The sequence below is a fragment of the Electrophorus electricus genome, chromosome 15 (genome assembly GCF_041902795.1).
Source record: "Electrophorus electricus isolate QZ-2024a chromosome 15, ASM4190279v1, whole genome shotgun sequence".
Classification (NCBI taxonomy): domain Eukaryota; kingdom Metazoa; phylum Chordata; class Actinopteri; order Gymnotiformes; family Gymnotidae; genus Electrophorus; species Electrophorus electricus.
The window spans coordinates 11,069,781-11,096,776 of record NC_137511.1 but is presented as its reverse complement, the minus strand read 5'-3'; the positions used below and the strand labels follow the sequence as shown (position 1 = coordinate 11,096,776).

Genomic DNA, 26,996 nt, shown 5'->3' with positions numbered 1-26,996 from the left:
GACGGAAGTGATTGTAATTTAATGTTATAGCACTCTGTAGAAGTGGTGTGTCTGCCACCCCACCCCTTTCCCCACAGAAGCACCTAAAGTTGTAACATCAAAAAAACAAACAACAAAAAAAATGAGGTACTAGATCATCACACATTATAATGTCAGTAAATTTATACACACAGGGGCTCATCTCATTCCTCACAGAGAGTGTACGGATCTTTGTGCAACATAAAAGGGCAAAGATTTGATTTGACAAAAACACACGGGGGGGGGGGGGGGGGTGACTATAAATGAAAAAGAAAGGGAAACAAAATTACTCCACATATGCTAGCATTTCTAAACAAATAAATACAATCAGACAAAAAAAAGGACCAAACACACACTAGAGGGTAAAGAGGAGAGAGAGTAACGAGGATCTGACTCAGGAGAAAAGGTTCGCATTCTAACTTTCTTCAGATATATTTATATATTTATATACTTTCTTTAGTGTGTGTTGTACATTGAAACAACATGCTAAATACACTCATCTTTTCACTTGCCGGCATCCATTGCTATATATGAAGCTATCCACCCCCCTCCCCCCTAAAGTGAATCAAGTAAAGTTTGAAATCTGAAGAAAAGGGGAAAAAAGCCTTTTGAAGAATACACATTATATGGAAAATGTGCTTTTGTAAGTGCCCATAACAAACCTATATAAACTTCATTTCTGCCTTATTGATGCTGGTATTTTTTTCTATTATATATCATATAAAGAACCGCATGCATTGCAACTGCACTGAGATATATATATATATATATATATATATATATATATATATATATATATATATATATATATATATATATATATATATATATATATATATATATATATATATATAAACCAAAAACATATGTTTTTGTTTATTCTCTGGAATGAAGGGGGAACAACGTAGGTTTTTTCCTTAAACATCTACATTTTTCTCAATCTAGAATATTTGATCACAGTTCTGTGGGTGAGGGATAGAGGGAGGCTGCGGTTCTCGTGTTGCATTATGGGGAAATGGGGGCAGGCTTTTAGAAATGTCCATCAATTTAAAAGTCCCACCTTTCTTTAGTGAGTGAGTATGTGAAATGGTCAAAGGCCTTTCCCGCCCTAACGGAGGACATGAGGGTGTGGATCCACAGGGAACACCTTTGCGAGTGCACTTCCCTGCTGTCCCGCTCCTCACTCATCTTCATCATCTTCATCCTCCTCGCCATCGGAGAGGGTGGGGCATGGGCGGATCTGCCGGTAGCCGTCCAGCCACTTCTCGACCATCTGCGTGATGAGGGGGTGGTTCCGGCGGCGACAGCTCTTCTGCATGGCAGCCAGCATGCCACTGTCTGTCACACAGCAGTCCAGCCACTCCCGCAGCAACTTCTCCTGCTGCTCCTCATTTCCCATCTACAGCATGTGCACGCGTACACCCGCCCACACACAATAAAACAATAACCCACACACAATCCAGCCACCACTACAACAACTTCTGCTGTTCTTTGCTTGTTTTTGTTCCAGAAGGATCAAGAACCTAACATACTATATGATGGTCTACTGAAAACTTGCTCAATAAACTAAAAAGCAATCATGATCAACCAAGTTTAAGGATAAGAAAAGCCACAACAGTTAAGGTTAAAAAAAATTAAGTATGTGTGCGCAAGTACATGAATATATTCACCTCTTGTGCTGACAGAAAGTGGATATGCAGAAGCTTCCTGTCACTGTCAACCAATGGGAGGAGAGTTACAGTGACGTCATCGTCCGTGTTGAGATTGGCGCCCGCGCCACGATTGTCATATCCGTCACTCTCCATGGCGACCAGCGCAGAAAAGTGACCCCTCGTGTAACCAAGGGCGATAGGGCTTTTCCAGCAAAAGCTCTGTTCCCATAGCAATGGTAAATACACACCTAAGGAGGGCCAAATTGAGTGTGAGGGGGCAGGCATAATAGCAATCAGAAAATCAATCATTGGACTTGCAAGTTTCTCAGAGGAGTGAAAAGGGTTTTCATTTTACCCTGGAAGATATGATCCAATGACATTCCAACTAAACAAAACCAGAAGAGGAGCTTCGAACAGTGACCCAGTTACCAGTCAGGGCTCCAGAGCAGGGCACGCCCACCACAGGCTGGCACTGCTACTGCTCTGACATGCCTGGCTGAACCCAGGTACACTTCAAATTATTGATCGGGGCAAATTACGAAATGTGGCACAAAACAAAGTAGTATGATAAGTGTAGTCAAAATAAGTGTTTTCAAAAGAGGCAAATAGGCTGGCCAATCAGTTTAGCCTGTGAAAGCTTAACCTCAAGAAAGCAGAACAGATTTTCCTCTGATTATGTGACTGGCTCTCACCCAAGACACATCTTAACCTCATGTTCATGTTTATAGTGGCGTGTCTGATATCTAAATTGGGTCTGATCCCTTTTGTAATTTAGTCTTTATTATTTTAAGATCCTGCTCACAGCACTTCTCTAAAGAGGGTTATCAGGCAAGGGCACGGGCATTATAATCTGGTGTCCACTGCATTTCCTGAGCGCCGTGGTTGCATTTGTGGAGGAACGCTGGTAATGTAGGCAGCAATGTGCCATTCTCAAATTCACTTACAGTAAACACTGGAGTGTACAACACACCCACATTTTTCACTGAACACTGGACCAAGCTGAAATGCATTTGAATGGGTCACAAACATAATGGACATCTCAAGCATATACGCACAAACATGCACATGCATACACACAAGCATGCACATTCACGAAGCATGGACACCTACCTACATATGCAAACAAGCACTTTCTGTAAATCTCAGCTATGCCTGTGTTAGTTGCATATATTTATTTTATGCCATTAGTTGTTTATTTCCTCAAGATATAGTTTTACAAAAGTGATAGATGTATATAATATTACAACAGGTATCTAAAATCTCCACTCACAATAATGCTACAGGCCTGTGTGTGTCTCCACTACCCAGCTTCCCCAACCACCCATTCTGGCCCACACATGAAGCTCATCTTTCTCTCAGGCTTCCCTCACTGACCATAAGCACCAGGGGGAACCTATGTCTTATCCCAGCAGTCCATGCACCCTCATCACTGACTAGTGAATGAACGCTCATCTGAAATCAATAAGGCAGACATAAGAGAAAACAGCTCTGTGTGTGTCTGCATGTACGTGTGTCAACAGTCATTACTGTTTTGATTTTGGTTTGTGGACATTATTAATATAGAATACATTTATAATCTAAAGTTTTGGTGTATCACATGAAATACTAATCTGCTTTTCAGTTTAGTCACTGTAGCCAAGAGGCCTGAACTATCTGCTGTAAATGATATTACAGACCAAGTCATCAAAGATCTCAATTCACTCCTTTTAGTCCCACACCCTCCTTCCAAAAAACATGTTCATTTAGCCTACCCTTTCTTGCACAGGCAGGACCACCTTATAGAAAAGTTTTCTGATGGGTTAATACACCCTGATCATGTAGAAACGTGTAATTGCTGATTACAGAGCCCAGGACAGTCAGAGAGACTTCTTTTTTATCAGAGATTTTAGTAACAGCTGTCAAATTGGAAAAAAAAGTTTTCTTAAAATAATTTGCTGCTCTGGTACTTGTAATAAATATTGATCAATTAGAAATTGAGTACTTGAGGAGTTTATTTTATACATCACCACCAAAGCACTGAAAGGTAAGAAATAAAGCATTTAAATCACAAAGCTCACCTTGAAATCGAGTGTAGCCTAACGTTTCACCACGAAAACTCTTGTAATACTTCACTCCGTAAACAATGATGGGCCGACGGAGAATGTGTGCAAGAACAAAGATATGAGTCTGCTCCAGACTCGCACCGGGCTGGGGGATGGGAAGAGAGGAGACAGAGAGAGAAAAAGAGATTGCACAAAAGGGCATGTGCAAAGAAAGTGGGTGTATTCAAATTGCACAATACAAAAAGGCTGATCATATGCATATAAAAATCACTGAAACAAAATTACGCCCACCACACCACACCCCCCAAAACAGCCCTCTGGGATTGTGTAGTGACTGCTGTGGTGAGTGTTTGTGTACCTGGCTGGCAAGCGACAAGATGAAAGCCCAGTCCTCCTGCCACTGCTCCTCTCTGAGAGAGAAATGCAGTCCAAAACTCTGAGAGTACCATGACTCCCACTCCTTCCACCGAGTGTAGAACCTAACACACATACACACACTGTTATTCACATGCGCTCGTAGTTTTACACACCCACACACCTCCCTAGCTTGGACACAACCTACAGCACAGAGTGTAATACAAATGTATATGCTTGCTTGTGTGTGTTTGTCCTGACCAGTGTGAGCAGTCGTGCAGGCTGTCATGCAGAGTCTTGCGTAGCACCGAGTCTTTGTCGTAGATGCCCCAGGTGGCCTGGAGGACTGAGTCCAGCAGACAGTCTCCAGCTGTGCGGTTCCATAGCGCATACAGCCGGCTGTCTAAACGTGTCCCCAGCTCCAGTGACCAGTTAATTACTGCAGCTTCCTCCTCCAGCTCTGTGCACCACACACAGGGTCACCAAGGCAACCAAATAAAGTCGAGAGGCATCAATGTGATGTTTTTCACTTTTCATTACTCTCTCGTTCGCATGTACATGCATTTCTATCTCACACACACACACACACACACACACACACACAGTGTTCCCTTTTGATAGGCACTCACTAAGGCATTTCATTCAGTGGCAGCAACGTTAGAATTCCAGAGGCTTGAATGCATTTACAGAGTTATTGTTTGTGCAACTGTTGTAAATATTTGCTTGAATCTCCAAGTGTAGCTGTTAGACCTGTTAGGTCTGGTTGTTATGTTTTGGTTGCCACTTTTACCTTTTTGCACGTCCCTGTCGAGCACTTCATCAAATAACTTCTCTTGAACTGCAGGGGGCAAATCTTCAATATCTGAAAAAAAGAAACTTCTTAAACACAGGAAGTAAACAAATGGAAAATGTTTTTTGCTTTTGTATTTACACAGGCAGAAACAGTGTGTTATTTTATTTGATTCAATAAAAAAAATTAAAATGTTATGAATTTGTCCAACATGATCTAAATGTCATCAGATCATTATAGATGCTAATGGTCAAGTCTAAGAAGCAGCAGTCTTATCCAAATTTGCATGCTTCCTATGAGGGTTGAGATGGAACAGTACTTTGCAAATGTTTGGGCTTCGCCTTATGCACATCTCCACATACTGCAAATCTGTGCACATGTCCAAGACTGCTGCAGGCTAAGACAATAAACTGACATTTAAATCCTTTATTTTCAATGCCAGGAGATACTGATTAATATTTCATTGTTTTTATAGTGTAAGACTCTTCTTATAATAAATCAGAGGCACAAACGTTTTTCGAGGCATAGTGAAAGACAAAATAGATTCATTTGCAATTTCGGCAATAATAAGACCATTAGTATAGATTGTGTTTGATACTCAATGATCAGCATCAGCAGCGACACCAGTAATGTGGCTACTGTTACTTCAGTGACTACATCTCGATGTTCTGGATTGAGGCTTGTGAGAAGTTCCATTGCGGTCCACTGTGGCCTCCACAAATACTGATGGATCCTTGATCACTGTATCAGAGACCTACACTGACTCCTGATTGGCTGAAGACCATTTTAACTCTGTGCTTGTTCTTCTGCACAGATCATTCGGGCCTGGCCATCCAATTTCTCATTGTTTTCTTTTAAAACCCAATTTGTCATCCTCTTCCTTTTGTTTAACTGGCAAATGTTTAAAATCCAAAAAGATAAGACTCTGGCTCTTTTCTTCACACATCATTACTGTCAAACATACTGACCATGTGAGATAGACATGCAACAATATAAATCCATTTGTGGTTTGAGACTCCAAGTTCCCCATCTTGTCAGCTCTCAAAAATAATGCATCTTGTTGAGTGTGTATGCGTAGAGCCATTTCCTCACAAGAACTATTCTGCTATCCATTTCATGGAGCATATTTGTAAATAAATGTTGAATTTTAGCCAGTGCAATATCTACTGTTGTCTGCAGCTTCATAACAGAAGTGATGCATCGATAAATTCAAGTCTGGATATGAACTGATGTACTACATCTACTTGCTGGCTCCATTTTCCAGCAATGTTATGACCAAGGGCTCTATAGACCTCATGTGTGAGATACACCAGAAATGGCTGGCCTAAGATGCTTTTTTTCATAAACAATAGCCCACTTGTTTTATTTTACTTCGGTGCATGATAGCATGTGCTTAATTACATTTTCTTCCCTAGTTGAAATCAGGATGTAATCAGTATAACCCTAGACTGGATTTGTGGAGACAACCTCAGGTGGAATGTATGAACATAAGAGAACACTTTATTGATCCAGAAGGAAATTGCAGACTTAAGTTAATGATTAATAGTACACATGAAATTAAAAGCACTCCATGGACATGCAATTTTGATGCCCACTTCCAAAGGAACAGATTTAGTGAGCTCTTTCCTACAGATGACTTGGCGATAAGAACTTTGACACACAGCTTTCACTAAGTCCACAGAGATCCAAGGGAACTGTATTTCTTCCAGTGCATTAATCATAAGACTATGTTTCAATACATAAAAGGAATCTTTAAAATCCAAGAAAGAAACCTATCAGAGTCATGTGTAAAATCATCAATGGCAGTCAGACATGTTCATTCATTCATTTATTCTTAATACAGGCCTTTGCTTTGACTGAAAATTCCAGTGTCATCAAGCCATGGTAATTATCCTAATAAACCCTCCAACAGATTAACTTGGTTAGTGATGGTCATAAGCCAGTTACTAATGCACAGACAACCCACATATCTTTTCCTTTTTACATGCATACGCGTGCACACACACACATGCACGCACACTTCTACAGGCACAGTGTGGTACTATACAGTATGTCCAGAGCTCTCCCTGTTCCAAAGGTATGGCTGTTAGTTAACTGATACTCTGGTATGCATAGGTACACACCGTTTTGAAATCTGCTCAGGCAGTACAGTGGTGTGTGTGCAAGCATTTTCTAGTGTTCTCCTGCAGTACTGTGGTGTGTATGTTTTTAGTATTGTGCTCCTGTAGGACTGTGGTGTGCACGCCTGTGTGTGTATTTTCTAGTGTTCTCCTGTGGTACTGTGGTGTGTGTGTAGTAGTGTGCTCCTGTAGTACTGTGGTGTGTGCGTGCGTGCATCCCCACATGCATACCGGCTGGTAAAGTGAAGGTCTCAAGATCTGTAAGGAAGTAGCAAGAAAAGTCTCCCTTGCGCTGATGCAGTGATGCAGCGATCTCTCGGCGGATCTGTTCAGTCAGCTCAGGGCACACCATTGCTGGGATACACTTCACTGCCTGCTGAGAGACCTAGGGAGGGTCACATGAGACAAAGGTCAAACAGTGGTCAAATACACAGATCACCAGGATGCTACCTTAGAGTAGAATGCTGGGTGGGGCTTCATGAAAGTGCACCAAGGTTCAACAAAAGCTGTAAGATGATACAGTGACTAAAGCTGTGCAAATACTATCAATAAATGAATCGCGATTCTAGAATAATGCTAACATGGCTAGTAACCAATGATGAGTAATGGGGACAGTTAGGATCCCCCCATCTTGCTATGTTGGAAGGAGCAGTGAAAACATGTACTGGCAAAATATAACTTTACTACCACATATAGCCCATATTATGATGCCTTTTTCAGCCCTCCAAGCTTCCTTTCTGTTGCATGCGGGCTGTGGGTCTACAGTGTGTGTGTATACATTCTAAGGTGCATCCTGTCACTTGCTCATATTCGCTCTTAGCTAGTCAACATCTCAGCTGATCCAGTATGAGCTTGGTACTCAATTAATCAAAATATGTAATCCTTCATTAATTGTCCCGGAAGCACACCACATGCCCTTAAATCTCAGAAGACTGCATGCATGTGGGCGCACGCAAACACGCACGCGCGCACACACAGACAGAATACTGAAACACACAGACTCAAAATGTGCAGTGAAAACAACTGAGAGGACTTGGCCAATAACATTTGTTTTTTCATCGTTTATTTAAAAAAAAAACTTTTAAGTGCATTTGATATTCGTTTCCCTTTTTCTCCCTGGGATTATTGTGCTTATTCTTATTTAACTTTCTTTTTCTTTCATTTTGTGTTGTCTCGTTACGCCGAAGGATTGTTGCATGTGTTTTATTGTACTGGATGTGGAGAAGACACAATAAAATTAGTCAAAGTTTTGACAATATAAAGAAATAGGACTTGAAGGTCTGGACAACTCACCAGAACTAAGCAATGCTGGGGAAAGCTGAGCTCTGGTTTTTTCTTTCTGCAGCTTTCTCTTCGTCACCAATGTTTCTGCACACACCCCTGGCTCGCTCCTTTTCTGTTTTCAATTTAGCCATTGCCAGCCAGGTTTGCATACCGCAGCCACAATGTTGAAACTAGATTTGGGGCCATTGTCGAACTGAATGACTCAACAGTCGTCTGCATGGACACTAGGAATGTAACAATGCATTGATCTGTATTGATGTATCGACCAAATGGCATACGATCTGGTGTTATTGGATGTGACGCATAAACACTGATACCTACATGCTTATTTTCCCACCTGTTCCAACATTATCCACAAGATTTTTCTCTGTATGCTCCTACACTGTAGGTGGTAGCGTACAGTTTGCGCTTGTTGCAGTCAGCCAAATACAAAAAGAACAACGAGCCATCTCATATTTTATTTACAAGAATATGAAGCCCTATAGTGTAGTGGAGAATGAAGGCTTTCGTGATTTACTGCACACACTGGAGCCGAAATACAACACACCCTCTCAACAACACTTGAAACCTGCATACCGAAGCTGTACAGAGAAGTGCAAGATGACATTAAACACAAGCTGGTGGATGAAAGGCGAGTCACAATTACAACAGATAGCTAGACATCATGCACAAGTAAAGCTTATGTAACAATGACCTGCCATTTCATGAACACTGATCTGGAAATTACATTTTTGAAACATGTATTTTGATCACCATGCACACAGGAGAAAACATTGGGACATTGTTGTGAGAATTGCAATATACAAGACAAAAAGCCTACTTTTGTGACTGATAATGCCAGCAACATGTTAATAGCAGAACATGTGGGTAATTTATCATTGCACATTAAATGCTTCGTGCATACCATGAACTTAGCAACACAAAAAGACCTGAAATGAACCAGTGCAGTATGGCTCTTGAGGTGAGTGAGACAGCTTGTGATATTTTTTTCATTGCCTCACGGTAGCTACCGCAGTTTTAAAAGTCAAGCAAAAGTTACCTGGAGATCCAGAACACAAACTAAAACAAGACATGATAACTCAGTGGAATAGTTCATTCGATATGCTGGATCGATTTTTGGAACAGCAAGATGCATTGTGTGCTTCAATCCTGGACACAAATCTAAGGAAAGACGCAAGCAACATGCACACACTCGATGAAAATGACATCACTACCGCTGAAGAAATGGTCAAGCTACAACAGCCACAACCATCAAGTGTGAAGAAGAGCAGCGCACTCTGTTATTGCACCACTTCAGGCTAAATTGTTGGATCATTTTCGAGTTGCAGAGGATGACTGTACTTTGATCACATAGATGAAACAAACAAAGGCAAGAGAGCTTGAACAGTGGTATGTGGATGGGCGAAAAATCCTACACAAAGCATCTGCCTTAGACCCCAGATTCAAAAAGATGCCTTTTCTAAATGAAGAGGACAGAGATGCAACTTTCCAGTGTATCATCCAAGAGGCTACACAGGTGAAAGTAAAACTTTGTCTATCTGTAGTGATATTGGATTTAAAAGTTGCCTCTCCATTAGCTAAAATCTGTACGTGTCTACAGATTGACACAGTGGTACAGGATGAGAAAAAACAGCCCTCCTTGTGACCAGACCCCTAATTCTGATTCTAATGTGTCCCAGGCTGAAACCACTGAAGGTGTGTACATTTTGCTGAAAGTGCACTTGATTCAAAAATAGTTTTGTTTTTTTTTCCAGCATTACTGTGTGCGTCACTCTAGAACATGGTCCTGCTTCCAAGAAATCAGATACTAGATCATCTTTCTGGTGACACCTTGTGCACTGTGGGCACTAGCTAGATGATCACAATTTCAACATGGGCTAGCTCTCTAGATGTTTTGAAGTACAGAGAGACTGCATCTTTGAACCTAGGTGTTAAGGTGTTGGAGAGGAAACTCATCAGACCGAGTTTCCTCTCCTGGCAGACCTTGCTAAGACCTTGCTGGGGATTCTTGGTACTAGCATACATTCTGCGCATGTTTTAGCACCGCTGTTGACCTTGCCCGTTCTGAGAAGTGTCCTGTTTCCAGAACATTTTGATCAGATGTTTTTTCTAAAGAAGACTACTTTAAGACTTGCTTTGAGATGACGTCATCCAACATCTGCATCCATGCCAGTTTATTTCATTTCATTTCACTTACTTGTGTTTTGGACATGCAGCAGTCCATAAATTTTAAAGGATATTTTATCCAAGGTTGTCATTTAGTACTACTAAACAATAGTATTGAACAAAACAAATTTGCTGCTGTAGAGATGGCAGTAGGACTCTATGTTAAGCCTATTTCATTCCACAATGTTACTTCACTGTACTTGTGTAAAGTATTTTTTTCCTGAGAAGATGTTTACTGTATTTAACATTGTAACAAAGGCTGAAGGCGCCAACCATACCTGGGTCTCAAACACAGGTCCAACAGATGAGAAACTCATTTAACCTTCCGAAGTCTCAGTCTCCATCACAGACATTTAGTAATAAAATGTTCATGTTTTATTTGCATTTGTAAGTTAATAGAAATCAGATTTCATATGATTTAATATTGAATCCAGATTCCAGTATAGAACTGCATCCCTTTGTATCGCAGCAAGTTTTGAGGTATCGAAAATCATCAGATTATTGGCTAAAAGAATCGATGTAGGACCGCTCTGTGACAAAGCTTGTTATGGGACCCTAGTAGATACCATATAAGAGAGGTGGGTTTGCTACAGACACTTGCAATTAAAATCTAACTCCTTTTCTTTCTGTGTATTCTGCATGTATATACTACATACAACTGAATGCCATCTGTAGGCATCAGACATACTCAAACCTAGAAATATTAATAATCAGCAACACACAAAAGAAATCCCCCTCGTGCACAAAGCTGAAATGTTCCACAACTGAAATGTTGTGTTAAGCTCGAGTGATAGTAATTAAATATTTATTGCATTTATATGTCAAATCACATACCACGTGCACTCATGCAACCTTCACAAGCTAAATAATTTTTTAAAAATAAATAAATAAAGGCAGTAAGAGGCCAAGGTTTATATCACAAGGAAGGGGGTTCTGATGCGAAATACTTAAATCTGCTCTTTACCAGTGATCTAACGACATAAATGCATAGCCTCTGTCATTCTTATTGCTTTAGTCAACAGCAGCGAGTATTTATTTAAAATAAAATTCACACTAAACCATTATTCGCCAATGTAATATGTTTGTTCAGTGTTAAAAGCTTAAAGTGAACTTTGGTTTCTAAGCAAAATGACAGCTAAAGTATACTCTATCCTTTGACAAAACAAATGATTAGAGCTTCTGTTCCTTCCACTGTTGATTCATGTGGCCCAGTCAATCAGATCTTAGAGCCAGAACTATCCAATTTATGAATAAATAATAACTGTGATGACGGTAATGAGCTCAACACCACAGTAGGCATCACATAACAGCGGCATTGCGGTAATATGGTTAGCGTCACAGCCCTCCCTAATGAAATGCATACTCAATGGAGTTAGGCCAGTCAAGAACATTCCAATAGAAGTTCCACAGTGCTTTAGAACTAGGTTTGCCAGTGGGCTTCTGGTTGGATCTCAGCTGTTAGGATGCATCTGAATACTTCAGAATTCATGAACTAATCTACCAAAGGGCTGAGTCTGACATATGCTATGCTTTAACTATGTCTGATTTATTGTGGATTGTCAGCCTCAGGAGAGCCTGTTTTACTCACATTGGCTCCTCTTTAGCCTTCATATTTAGATATGAACCCCAGATGTAAACACTACATTTAGAATTAACTATAGATCTCGTTCTAGCTCGAACTACCAATGAACGTACCCGCCTGCACAGGCACCCACACACATTAATTTATCGACCAAACTGCTTAATCCAATTCAGGGTTGTGGGGAGCCTGAGTCTATCCTGGCAACTCAGAGTCCAATGCAGGAACCAACTGTGGATAGGACGCCAGTCCACCACAAGGCGCTCCCACACCCAGTTACTACATAAATGGTTAGAAACAGGAATCTTCTGTGCTCCGTGGAACTTTGAACTAACATTACACCCGAACACAATGCAGAAATATACGCCACAATGTTTGTCAGTCACCACAGACACGATCAGATGCAGCTTTTAACCCATTTTCAGACCATGAAGACAAACCGGGATCATGAATGCCCACTTCAGTCATTTTAGGTTTTCAGCTCTTCAATTGTTGGTTTGGTCCGATTACAGGTTTTCTGATTATGGCCACACCTATATGCTCACAGGGGTGGAAGCATACCTCAGTGAGCAGGATGGCAAGCATGTCCTGCCTCTGGAAACGGATGGCAAGGTGCACGAGCGTGAAGCCATCATCAAAGGCCGAGGGGCGGTTTAGCAGTCGCACTTCGTCTGCAGTCAGCTGCCGGGCGATGTCTCCCCCTGAGGACTTGTAGGCCTCAACCGCAGTCAGATCTCCTTCCACCACACCTGGGGGGGTGGAGATGAACACAAACAGAGGAACAGAAGAACAGAGAAGGGTGAGGAGGCAGAGAGAGGGAATGGAAAGGAGAAAGAGTGAGTCATTTTCCTCTTAATGTTAACACAAACAGCAATCCCACCTTGAGATCGGATGGGAGACCACAGGCCAGGGCTAGCCCCAGCAACATACACCACCACTGCAGCACTACAATGAGCTTTGGAAAAGTTTTTCCAGTAATTATTTGCTCTAATAACTCATAGCTGAGGAGGAATGCATTGTGTTTTTTAGAGAAATCTACCTAGATTCAGACATCAACATTGAACTTCTGTTAGCCACTGAGATTTGCACAATGCACCACATGACTTCACCTGAAAAGGTGACACAATCATCCTCTTATGCCCAACCCCTTCCTTTATGTGTAAAAGGTAACTGATGTAGAAAAAAAAATGCTGAGAACCACTGTAGAATGTTTACCCTGTTCATTGCCAATGCAACATTAAAAAAAAACAACTTTGCAATGAAGAGTCTCTGTTGACAGGCAAATGTAAGCCCAGGTACAAAACAGCAGCATGTATTACACACAAGGTCACCTTTCCTGTTAAACAACAGTTATTAGGTCTTAATCCTGTTTCTATTGTTTTCACCATTACTGATTATGCAGTCTTGTTTCCAAAACAATAAACAGCTACATTTGGTCATGAAATTTGTCAAGTAAGGATATAGTAAAGACCAAGCAACTTACATATTCACAGAAGCAGTCCTTAGTTTGGCCATCAGGACCTCTTTTCAAAAGCAGTGTGAGAACAAACAAAAAAAACCCATCTACTTATATGGGGAATTTCTCATCTTTGGTTTCTATTGCAAACAACAAACCAAAGCCTATCCAGTGAGCTTCTAGTGGGATCTCAACAGTTAGGACATCTCTGTACACTTCAGAATTCATGAACTAATCTACCAAAAATCTACCAAGAGTCCGACATATGCTATGCTTTAGCTTTGTCTGATTTTATTGTGGATTGTCAGCCTCAGGAGAGCCTGTTTTACTCACATTGGCTCCTCTTTAGCCTTCATATTTAGATATGCATCCCAGATGTAAACACTACATTTAGAACTATATCTCGTTCTAGCTCGAACTACCAATGAACGTACCCGCCTGCACAGGCACCCACACATTCATCTAACAAACAACAAACCAAAGACCATTAATGATCAATAATCTATTTTTTTATCTATTTTTTTTCTTTTCTTTTTTTTTACTAAATTTCATAATTCTACATTTTTTCAGCAATTCATTGAATGATACAGTACAAATAATTTTTCCCGCATGGTTAATAACTGGACAGTGAGATTAATGAGGTGATCAAGGCACTGCCTTGATAAATTGCAGCTTTTATTGTAGAGTGTAATGTGAAGTGGGTACTGCAATGCACAATGGCTCAAATGTGTTAAGTCTTAGAGCAACAATGCAGGCTCTGGGTCAAATCCCTCTGCCTACTACAAGCATCAGGATGTAAATTTCTTCCCCCCCAATCCCAAAAAACCTGTACGTCTGAATTGACTCACAGAACTATAAAAAAAAATCTTAAGAAGTCATGCAATGTGCAGTTTCCTGGACATTTGCAACACACATGCTTTATTCACCATGATCACAATATTCTGAACACAATTTCAAATAAACAATGAATTGTTACCATGCCTGATCAAACGCACAAAGACTATGGGGAAGCATACCAGATGCAGGGTATTATTGGTGCAGACAGACACTGAGGTGTCGTTTACAAGCCCTAGCTCCTTAGCATCTGCGACATTTCTTCCCCCAATTGCTTGGACATGGCTGCTATTCTGCATACACTTATTGCATATTTAGAATTCATTGTGCATGCATTGTAAAAAAACAAAACAAAAAAAACCATATCAAATCTGTATTCTGTACATTGCTAAGGACTTCAAACTTGCTGCACATAAAGAACTCAAATGCTTTCCTGCTGCATTTATACTAGAATTTAGCTTTAGAAAGATAAAATTACAACCATGGCAACCCATCATCTTCATCATTCCTTGTACATACTGTACTTTGTGAATAAAGCTTTTGGATCTTAAGTCCTAGGGGCTATCCAAGTGAAAAAGCATCTTTGGCCTCAGAGCTGCTATCAAGAATTATGGGTAAATCCCATAATTCAGTGCTTTGACTTCACTTTCTGTTTTTAGTTGTCAGCAAAAACTACCCAACTAGGTGAATAACATATGTTAAACATGGTTCAGTCAAAAGTTCATTCGAGTCCAAACAGTGCATACTACATTTGTCCTGCTCTTAGACACCCCATTAAATTCCAAAATAGCTATGTAATTAACTGCAGAGCTGTCAGGTATGTTGAGATTTTCCTGCTTAAATGTGCAGAAGACACTTCAGGGCTGCACAATATGCACAAAAACATTATTTCGAATATACTGCTATATGTCATGATTCTGATATGCCTTGCAAACATATTAAAATACATGATGAGTTTTTGATGTTTACCCAGCCCTAAAAGAACCCGGTGCAAAACTTGCAATTTGTTAAGGACTCGTGTGCATAATGCAGCTTTATGCAGAATCCGTATTGTAAAGGCAAAAACTGTGATAGTGATTAATAAACAATATACTGTGCTTTACCAATTCAAGTCTTGAAAACACAGCTTTAGATGGCTAATACCAGAGTTTGCTCCATGACTCCACTCAGGTGGAGCTTCTCTCTCTCTCGGTGTGCGTGTTGGAGAAATATCAGAGACATGTTCCAGTGTCATTATCAGAGGTGATGTGCCTTAGACAGCCTGTCCTAGTCAGATAATGGACTCTCCTGCTGTCTCTCCCTTTATCTCACCCAAACGTCTGCAGAGTCTCCCTGCACAGTCATACTGAGGTATATACCCGTCTCACACATTATGCACATGACTGACACATACTCCACAGAATTCAATCAGGAGGAGTATGGTCACCTTAGCCTCAGAACAAATGGTGTTGTACTACTCTGACAGAATATCGACTGGGAGACTGACGTGCTGGAGGCATTTGGGAGAGCACTGAACAGGGTACCAGCATGAGGAGAGGAATGGAAAGGTGAAAAAGGTAGGAAAGTGGAAGGTAGTGGTGGAGAAAGAGAGAGAGCAATTTTAAGAATGATGTAGGAAAAAGACAGAAGCACCCATAAGAATGGCTAATTTTAACACACAATGACATTGCTGAGAGGAACAGGATGAGTTAGGGAGAGAGGGAATCAGGTGCACAATGCATTCAAAAACAGCATCGTGCAATTAAACTGTGAAAAACTTTCAAGATATTCAAAACAATACTAAAACCTTGATGTGATATGGTTAAAATGAATCTTTATTTTTAAAAGATAATACAACAAATGTGCTGTGCAGTCTGAAGGCAGCCAGACAATGACAGATTTTCATCTTAGTTTTCTATTTCAGCATAATGGATTTGAACTAAAAGATATAAAGGTGTCCTATTTTAGGAGACCAAAAGTAATTTGTCAAAGGAATATAATGTTAAGACTGTCATGGTCAGTACTTGGTTGTGCAACCTGTAGATCACCAGATGGGAGGCAGGCCCATTACACAGCCATTTGTTAAGTTTGTGCTTGTTTAGAGAGCTTTTTACCTTCAATCTCAACTTCAATAAGTCAAATGCATACTCATTGGAGTTTAAGCATAGAAGGTCCCATAAGAATGGCTCAACACAAGGACATTGTTGAGAGGAACAGGATGCGTTACCAGCACAGGAGGCTGAGATGGGGAATCAGGGGTGCAAGATATGTTAAAAACAAACAAAAAACATATTGTGATTATGATATGGCTCGCAGGATATTAAAAACGTCGATAAACGCTTGTAGACTTAGATTGGTCAGGAAGGTCAAAGAAAACAAAGAAAATGTGTTTTGTTAGAGGGATAATTTGCATATTGTAGCCCTCTGAATATCAGTATGCCAAAGACCAATATAATAATCACAAAACAAAGTAATGTAGTATTCTCATATAGAGAGTTAGATATGACAGACGAGGATGCAGAATAAGGCAAGCAGGCAAGCAGACAAGCAGCCCCGCTAACTGCCTGCTTACTGAAGTCAACCATGGAGTTTCCCTTTCTGGTCCCACTCCTCCACATTATTTGGAAAATAAATGCACATTCTTCTACGTGCAAGGCTTTATGGCCCTTGGTTGCATTCACCCTTTTTAGTAATTAAACGCATTACTAAATTGCCCGATTTCATACTGAGCACTCAAAGCTACTCAAAACAATCAAGTTCATAAGCACCTCACTACTAAATGTGTTCTTCTCAATGTGTCATAAGCATAGATGTCCCCTGTGACACACATGTGACTATGGCAGAATGGGTGCACTAAAAATAGAGACAGGCCATTCATCTCAGATATTCCCTACTGCTCCCGTAGTCAATGGCATCTCACAATAGCAAATAACTAAAGTACCTTAATGTACTGAAGTGTTAGGCACTTACATGGAGACCTGAGTAGGAATATAACAATAAGCAGTAATCCAATACTGTACCAACAATCATTATTATTGTTAGATGAGCAGTGTGACAACCTATGACTTAGGACATTTTTTCAGTCATGAGTATATAGTGACGGTGACAAATAGTCTGTGACCTTTGTAATATTTGAGAAGAAAAAAAGACAAACACAAACACCAATCACAGCCACAACCCCACACACGTGCATGCACACAGACAAATGTGAAGGTTTGAGTATGTGTCAGTTGTTTATAACCCTTGCTTTTAAAAGCATAATGACATCCTCAGACCTTAGACACACACAAACACCAGGTCATTAATGCAGAAGTATGCCTGTTTTCTTGAGTAAAATAACAAAATTGAATTTATAAACATGAAAGTCAAACATCCAAAAACTTCAGGAAATTGAACCAACAACAAAACATGATAAATGGTGCAACATGGTGCTAAGAGTCAAGAGAGTACTAGTCAGAGTTCCAGTTACAGATCTAACCTGAGGTCAGTAAGGTGGAAAACAGGACTAAGAGATGGTCAGGATTCAAGGGCTGTGTTTTTGCTACATGTCTGATTTGTGATCAGTGAAGATGTAGACACAGGTGTGTTTCTTGTTACAAGACTGACTTGAGATCGGAAAAGCAGGAGAAAGGGCTTTGCTTGCTAGTGTGAAAGGGCAGACAGGAGGCCAGTGAAAAAGCACACAAACCACCACTAGACACATCTAAAATTCCTGTGCCTTTCCACTCTAGTTCATAAATGTATGCACAGTTCCAATTAAAAGAAGGCCTTCCTCTTGTCCTCCCATGCACCTTCATAGGAAATGTGACATGATGCACAGCTGTAGCTTTTAATTAGAATTGCAGTTTGATCCAATTCCACATGGAGTCCATTTGTTGTACTGCTAAAAGTTAAAGACACCATCCTGAATGGGCCCGTGACAAGCCCATTAAGCACTGTGACACTAGAAAGCATATAATTGATACTTAGTTTTTGTTTAAAATCAAGCCTTCTTTGGTCCCTTCCTCTGCATCCCCACCCCTCTCTCATTATGCAAGCCTACCAAGGGCATGCTCCTCTATTCAATGTGCCACTGAGGCATCCATCAGCAAAAACAGATGTAGGCCTAAGTCCTCTCACAGTAGGACCAAAATCGTGGGTCGTATTGAGGGTGTTGCATCAAAACATGTGACATATGATAAAAGCGTCACCCACGCTTCTATTAACTGAGGTATGTTACATTCTTTCATTTAAAGGCATTTCAGGGGAAAATGTAGCAAAGTAGACTGATGTTTGTCTGCAAATCTAGATAAAAGAGCATCTTAATTGAATTGCTGTTTAATCATAACAGTTATAAACATGTCAATCTTTGACGCATAAGTGCATTGGCAGACCATGGGCAACGGGAGCTGTGCTCCACTAATGCATGACATTATTCCTGTTGAGACGTACCGCCTGGTACATTAAGTCAGCGTTATCACTCAGATACCACTGAAGAGCTTACAGACTGTGACATGACACTAGTCTGTGGCTAAGAAGAACTCTACCCAAAGAGAGAGAATAAACTGAATTAATAAAGCAAATTGGTCAGGACAGGAGAGTAGCCAATGCTTTCTTTTTGGGATATCATCACCACTCAATAAAATTCTGCCACAAAAACAATCCCAATTAACAAAATATTTGTGAGGTTAGTGCCATCTATGCATTATTGACTGATGCTGGCTTTGTATGTCTTTACATCTCAAAAATGGTCCAAACCCTGTATTAGTTTTCCAAGTTTCTATTCTTAATTTAGATGAAAGTAGCATTTTATGTAGCAATATCTAACCAATTATAATATTTAAAAGTCCACCTTGTTAGCTGTTGACTGATTTAGAATGTGATTTTAGATCCCTGAATTTGTTAAACTTTGGAAAACAATGTTAAATTAGATTTTGTCATCATTACCTTAAAGTGTGATTTTGATGCATCAACTTGTATAGTCTTTTTGGTTCAGCTAAAGTGTGTGTGCGCATAGCGAATATTATGACCTACAAGAGCAGAACAGTGTGCTGTGGATTAACTAGAGAACCAACCTAACTCAATCTTAATACATACCAATACCTACTCCTGGCGAGTAATTTTTTTATGCCAATTTAGTTTTCTACAATTTTCAGTACCTCCATAACACTCGTTACTCAAGTTAACTTTTTATTTTAAAATGCTGTTTGTTGAGTTTGCATTAGTTACATAACTTGCGTAACTCGCACCCCAAACCTGAATTCTATTTATATTTAATGACATATTTCACTTAGCCTAGTCACATTCACACTGCAGGTAAAAGTGAATCAAATCCAATCTTTTTCTCCATGTGTGACAGCTTTGTCATTTGGATGGCAGTGTGATTGAGCAAAAAAACAAAACAAAACAAAAACAAACAAAAGCGAACACACACACAAAAAAAGGGCCTTCTTACACCCTGCATTAACATGCGCTTCACGTCTGGATCATCTCTGGATGTACTTTGGTCAGATTTGGTTTACACTTCTCACCAAAATGCGTCCCTAGTCTGACAAGATGAGATCCAATTTTATTCCCCTATGTAGAAAGTCAACAGGTATGCAGTTTCTATTTTATTTCCAAACATGGTAACATTCCTAAACATGGTTCATCACTCACTAGTATACTATATGCTGTCAAATGTCAGAAGAATCTATTTAAAGCAGACAACTAATTACTTGCAATAGCAGAGGAGAAAGTTGTCTTGCAGCTGCTTTCATTTCTGTAGTCAGTGCCACAACTGTTCAGAGGCCTTTATGGACACAAAAGAGAAAACAGCACTTGGCATACGCATTTCCATTTAGACAACTGTTTACACTTGTATTAAATGAGATCAAAATCCATCTCATTTTGAGTGATCTGATCATATTCTGGTTACAATGCATCCTGAGGTTGTTTAGTATCCTATTTATAATTGCATATACAACTTTAAAAAATGTCCTGACTTACTATTTCAGATGGAAGAACAGAAAAGTTAGTCTTTGGTAGGAATAATTTAAAATGTGTTCTTTATTTCTTACTTTACAATGTTACTAGCAGTTTGTTGTGTAAATTGCATGTTCAAGTACTCTAAGAGGTCAAAATTCTCTTTAAAATGGCTGGTGTTGGTTTCTAACAAAGGCCATTTATGAGTCAGCAACCAAACAGCTCAATCAAACTACTCCGTGTAAAAAAAAGAAAAAGAAAATAAAAATACAGTACTGGACTTGGCTCTTCTTCTGAAAATGACATCTCAGCAGTAAGAAGCAGAAAGCAATGAGAAAGAGAAGATGACAGACAGACAAATAAAAACTGCACAGACAGAGTGAGAGAAACAGAATAATGTAAACAGCAGCAAATCTAATTTTCCACCTTTGAAACAAAAAGCCCTAGTAGAATCTGTTTTTCAAGAATAAACATGAAAAGTATTTTTCCCTGGTAAAAAAAAAAAAAACACCTTTTCCCCAGTTAAAAAGGTACAATTAAAAAAAGACCTGTGAGAAACAACAAAGAAGAATAGACAATAGCAAATACCAAATGGACCCACTCAAAGATAATTAGGACCATGGTTGGATATTTCATTTCACTGTTTGGGTGTGGGGAATAAACAGAATATAACAAGAGCAATTCCTGAAGGGGACAGTAAAAGTGCCAGCAAAAGTACTGTTGTATTAAATGTATACACAGTTAATCTGAAATATTATATTAAAGAAATGTTACTGTTACCATATGAGAACCAAGTATACCACATCACACATTAATGTCTGGCATTTGCAACAAACCAAACCATGTAAAAATCAGTCAAATATTCAAAATGTTCTGATAATTTTATCTGTGGCTCTCCTACCTGCATAAACATACATTAACTATGAGATGTGGCTGCTCCATACCAATATAGTGTAGGCTAATGTGTGTGGACATTTGGGGATGGTAGACAGTACATCAAACAACTGCGAGGGATATGAGATGCAAGCTTTCAGAACTTAATGTATTGCTCTGGATCTATAATTAGCACAATCTATTTCAAAGTCCTTTTAAAAATTATTTATAAATATATAGTTATATTTAAATGCGGACATTGGGGACAATTCTTGTTTTCTCCAGAAAGGGGGGGGAGGAGGCCAGGAGCCCACTGTCCACCCCATAATTTCCACCCATGATTATGACTGGCATCAGACATCTTAATCTTAATACAGATATCTATTTAGAACTAATATAACAGCATAGTGCTTATGTAAATGATTACTAGACATGAACTTTCAATTATTTAATTAAATAAAAGGACTTTGTTATACAAGTGATTTGTTTGTTCTCACAGCAAAGCTTTCAGGTGTCAGTCGGAAACTGGTCCAACTGGCAAGCCAGTTTTGCGTATGTACATCCAGCGTAGTTTCTCTTAGTGAATATGAAGTCCTAGGAGTATCCTGGGACTCTCAACAGCTCCACATTGGAGAACAGGTGATATTACAATTTCAAGATGCCCTGTATGGATATGGGAAAATCTGTGCACACTACTGGAATGTATTATACAATGGCACTCTTCATTGTACATTTGTCTCCAGAAATGCCTCAAGTCGACCACCACTTCCCAGGCTGCTACTGTTTCGTGAAAGTGGGTTAAAAGGGCAGGGGAATAACACTCAACATTGTTGGATTATTGTCTTTTGTCCACAGAATAGTGTCCCTGCACCAGACACAGCATCGCACTACATGACATCATGGAACACTGTCAGAGTGAGCCGCAACAATAACAGAATTGTTAACAGCAGAAATCACAACAGCAAACGTTACAACACCCCCCCCCCCGGCTCTCTCTCTCTCACACACATACATACATACATACATACATACATACATACATACATACACACTCTTTCCCCCTGACAATCAGATTTATTTTCACTCTAACTCAGTTTCATTCATTCATTCATTCATACAACTCAAAGAGATTACAACTTGGTTCAAAGTCCAACACGAATCTTTCAGGTGGACAGTTCAGCAAGCTAATAACAGCATACTAGCAGATCTTTGCAAATCTACCCAGCCCAAACCCATGATAACTCTACTCTCAAGTTGCCTGCAAGTCAGGATACTGCTGCAGGCAGAAGCAAGAGAGCGGCACAATATATCAATTTTAACTATTATAATAATATTGGCCTTTGCAACAGTGATACCACAGAAGTTTAAAATATAAGCTTTGACAATTTTTTATTTATTCTTTTTTGTGCTGTGAGCATGCAGAACTATCCCTAGCATTCTGGATTTGTATGCATTTTGATGAATCGTGGCATTCACATGATCCATCAAATTAAATAATTTAACCACTCACTAGTCTGCTTTTAATTAATTAATCACAATGTGCAGTAATGCAGTCACAAACCAGCCCATGTAATAAAGCCATGGCAGACAGAATGCCCTGCACAGTGCTGCTCTTCACTGGAACACCTGCCACAGAGAATCACTGAAGTGTTATCCCCATCCCACCCACCACCCCGACAGATTATTAAATTCCTGCACCAGTCAAACAGTGCTAAATTCAAAGGTTATAGCAGTGCTAAAAGCAGCAAGTGGAGCTAGCAATGGGAATGATATCTTGATAAATATGTTTAAAAAGCCATAGTGATAAATGTAAACAAAGCAAAGCTCCCAAGAGGTCCATGAGGATGGCCAAGGTGGTGTTGTGGTGCAGTATGCCAGTTTTACTTTTTACACTGGAGCCATTTGGCCAGCTGTGCTTCTACTATGCTATAGACAAGCAAAACATATACATGCTGCTTATTTCTCTTTTAAAGTCTCAAGCATGAATTGCTTTAGGCAGCATGCCACCAACATCGCAGATTTTGGAGCAGCAATGCAACAAAAGGAGAGTGATGTTTGGAGTTAGTCTATTAGCTTTGTGACTGCTGCTCATTATCAAGATCTGTTTACTCCAGTTTGGTTTACACCATTTAGCAAACATGTAAAGCAGTAGTCAATCTTTACTAGACAGAACGTTTCATTGGACAGCCCTCTCCTGGTAGCTGGTTGACTCAATTAACACTGCATCACACTGAGGCCTGAGATAAATCTATGCATTAACCATAAAGTGAAGTTTTGACATAAGAAACCTGACAACCTGGCTGTAAATAAGCCTTTCAGAGTACAGGTAAAACAGTACAGCTGGAATTTCACATGTCTGTCATGTAGCCTGTTCTGTTTATTATGGTGACGTGAAATGTACACTGAGAATCTAGAGTCATCTACACCAAAACAATGACATCCACACCAGGGTAATATACAAACGGTCAGACAGACAATCAAGCAAATAACTTATCTTTTGAATTCCTGTGCTAACATTTCAGGGAGATGCGTCACAAAGCCAGATTAGATATGCAATAAAAAATGAATTAAAAGACTTTTATTGGACAGTCCTGAATGTATGGCTACATGAGAAAGTTGGTTCATGGTGGTAAAAGCTGCCACACCTCAAACAACTAACTGCACTTATCAGCTAATTATATTGCCCATCAGAGGCTCAACGAGGTGTGTTGAGGCAAAGAAAGCATTAAACTGCTTAGAACTGTGAAGGGCAAAATTGAGTCATAAAGATCCAAGTCTATACCCCCCACCTTGTGTGTGTGTGTGTGTGTGTGTGTGTGTGTACTCACCTGCACAGGCATTAAGGAAAAGCCAGTCACTCTTCCTCATTCGGTTCTTGATCTGCTTGAGTTTTTTGAAGTCCACCTCCAGCTCCTCCTTGCTGCCATGAGCTCCGGCAGCCACTTCGATGCGCTGGATGTCCTGAATCTGCACCTCTGAGTCTTGTTTGAAGGTGGAGGGAGACCGCCGTTGCCCGCCTGGCCCACAACCTCCAGCCCGAGGCCGACCATGGTCCTGTTCATTGATGACAAGCGAGGGTTCACCCGGCTCAGACAGCTGGATGACATCATTGGGCCGAGGGTGATCACACACCACACAGCGTGGAGTCTTGGGCCAGTTGTCATATGTGCATGCAGCACAACTCCACCTCGCCGTCCTTGTGTTTAGCCGGTTACGGTCATTGTACTCCTCGCAAGGGTCCACAGGGAGTATCGGCACCGGCCTGCAGCCTGAGGTCTGGGGTGTCTCAGTGGGACTGCATGCCCTCTGCCTCTGGCACAGGCACTGCGTACAACGCACTGCCCGTGGCCAGTTTAGGTAGGTGCACATCTGGCATGACCACTTGGCGCTGGAGTCCGAGGTTGGGACTGGGCGGACCCTAGGTCTGGCGCTGGAGTCGGGACAGATGAGGAGGCTGCTGCCACCTGTGTCCTCGTGAGGAGGGTCCCACCCGCGGCCAGCATCCAGTACAGGGCCGCTTTTAAACGGCTCTTCTGTGATGATGGCACCGCTGGGCCTCTGAGCACGGCACATGGTGCATTTGATGGAGGAGGGCCAGTTCTCGTAGGTGCAGTATTCGCAGGCCCACTTCACTGCCAGCTCCGTCATGGTCGCTCACCAACAGCCAAGCCAGCGCACACGCATACACACACACACACACACACACACACACACACACACACACACACGCGCGCGTGCACACACGCACACACCCACCCACCCACCCCAGTGCTGATATTACCCACACAAGAGCAGGCAATCAGCAAACTGTTGGAAAAAGGGGGGGGGGGGGGGGGGAAACATGTGCATGAAAGTCAGCAAGGATGAGGAAGGAGAATGCTGGCCATTAGAATATACTTTACATACAAAAAAGAAAGAACAAAAAAATTGAGAAAAATTTCACTGCCTATTTGGTAAAAGTGAAGTTCTACCTTTTATTTTATAAGAGTAAAGAAAAGGTTATACTGACGAGACTCCCCTGACTCACATGTCTTATTTCAAGCCAAGCTCAGTAGAGAAAGTCCTGGAAAAGGCAACATTCGTGTCCACATACACAGGACATATTGATTTCATACACACATCATATTTGCAGTTTTTTTCCCCCTGGCATACACTTCATGGATTTGTTTCTGAATACAGGACAAGTGTAATATAGAGACATGAGTAAACAAAGCTGTTGAGAGAGAGAGAGAGAGAGAGAGAGAGAGAGAGAGAGAGAGAGAGAGAGAGAGAGAGAGAGAGAGAGAAGGAGAGAGACACGTGTGTCTACACAGTTATGCAACGAGGCGGGTGAAGGTAGAAATCCTATATGCTATCCCTTGTCATTTCGCTGTAAAGTTCACGCCTGAAAGCTAGCCTTAGCACAGCAACTGTAGCTCCGTTACGCGGCCACAGGTCTAGAGTTTAAGTTAAACGCTAAATTTAAACCAGGCTTTTGCGCACCAACTGGGATTCTTTCACTAAGCGTGATCACTAACAAATGTCTCTATATGTTAACATTTTTCTTAAACCATAGACATCTTAAAACATAAAACAGACATCTTTTGCTCATCGCTATACCGCCTCCTTTTATGTTTCTGTCAATATCGAAGCCATCTAATTAGCTGTCTAAATAGCTAATTGTAGATTTTGTAACTTTACTATTCTTAAAACAATCCAAACATTTTTTCTTGCATTAAAATGAGTGGCAATGAAGTCAGCTGAACATCTTGTAGACAAGGCTGACTGCATCAAGAGTGCAAACACCAGCCATACAATTAACATAGATGTGATAGCGTTAACACTTTCTAATTGTTCAGTTTTCACTAGCTAGCCAGCTGTCACATAGGTAACCAGAAGTGACGGGGGAAAATGAACCGTTAGCTATCTGAATTAGCAACTGTGCTAAAGGTAACAAAAATTTAGAGAATGTTAATCAAAACAAAATACCGTTAGCAGGCACTAGCTAGATAGCTATGGTTAGCTAACTAGCTAGCCAAACAAGCGCACTCGACTCCTAAACAACCTCTTCAGCCAACAACCTACCTACAATCAGGATACGACGGCTAGATCGCTAACTAGCTATAAAAAGTCGCTGATTAATGATAAACTAGCGCTATAACAGCAAGCAAGCTAGCATTGGCCTGACAGCAACCAGGCTAGAAATATAACCTACTTCGTGCAATTACCCTGGCTAGCATTAGCTTGAACGCTAACTTTCGTCAGTAGCGGCACTGCAAGACCATTTTAATCTTCCAATGCTTCAATTAGGAAACAATAAAACAGGCCTACCGGGGGTTTTGCTTTCGGATTAAAACAAAAGCCTGCTTTAATAAAATGTAGATTGACTAAAAAGTCTCACCTTTTCTTTTTCTCTTTCTCTCTTTTGGGTTAGTAGCAAAACAAACCCTCTCCGAGTTACCCAGGCGCTTTTCGACCTCTTCGGTGCTACGTTATACTTCAAAGATTAGCTACCTATTTTACCAAATGCTGAACACTTTACTTCTTCATTGTCAAATACCAATCTGACTACAGTTAGTTGGTTGGTTTCGTGGAACAAGCTCCGTTCTCTTTGGCATCTCAATCCTCGACTTCCATAGCTGGTAATATTCGTGTGTACCTTTAATGGCGGCGCCAGGGAGATACGGGAAGCCAAAATAAACCTTTAGTAGAAGGGTTACCAAGGCGTGAAACGTCATTAGTCATGTGACCAAACATAGTGATGTTATTGGATGAATTAGACACATGCGTTTGAGGGGATATGAATCCTGGTCTTAGAAAGATATTTGGTATGACAAACACTGGGATTTTTCACGAAAAACTGATATTAGATAAGACTGCACATTGGAACTAATTTTCTTCCATTTATTTATAAACATTACAGACAT

General features: G+C 40.5%; 1 protein-coding gene across 1 annotated transcript; it reads right to left on the bottom strand.

The window, feature by feature from the left end:
• Nucleotides 1-26,771, bottom strand: LOC145651312 (ubiquitin thioesterase ZRANB1-like). Its single transcript, XM_081697586.1, has 10 exons — nucleotides 26,471-26,771; nucleotides 23,919-24,897; nucleotides 12,567-12,754; nucleotides 7,208-7,361; nucleotides 4,857-4,928; nucleotides 4,328-4,526; nucleotides 4,071-4,191; nucleotides 3,728-3,857; nucleotides 1,689-1,918; nucleotides 1-1,417 (listed from the first exon to the last, which is right to left on the bottom strand). The coding sequence occupies exons 2-10, from the start codon at nucleotides 24,736-24,738 to the stop codon at nucleotides 1,199-1,201; spliced, it is 2,133 nt and encodes a 710-aa protein (XP_081553712.1). The 5' UTR covers nucleotides 24,739-24,897; nucleotides 26,471-26,771; the 3' UTR covers nucleotides 1-1,198.
• Between the last annotated feature and the right edge of the window lie 225 nt (nucleotides 26,772-26,996).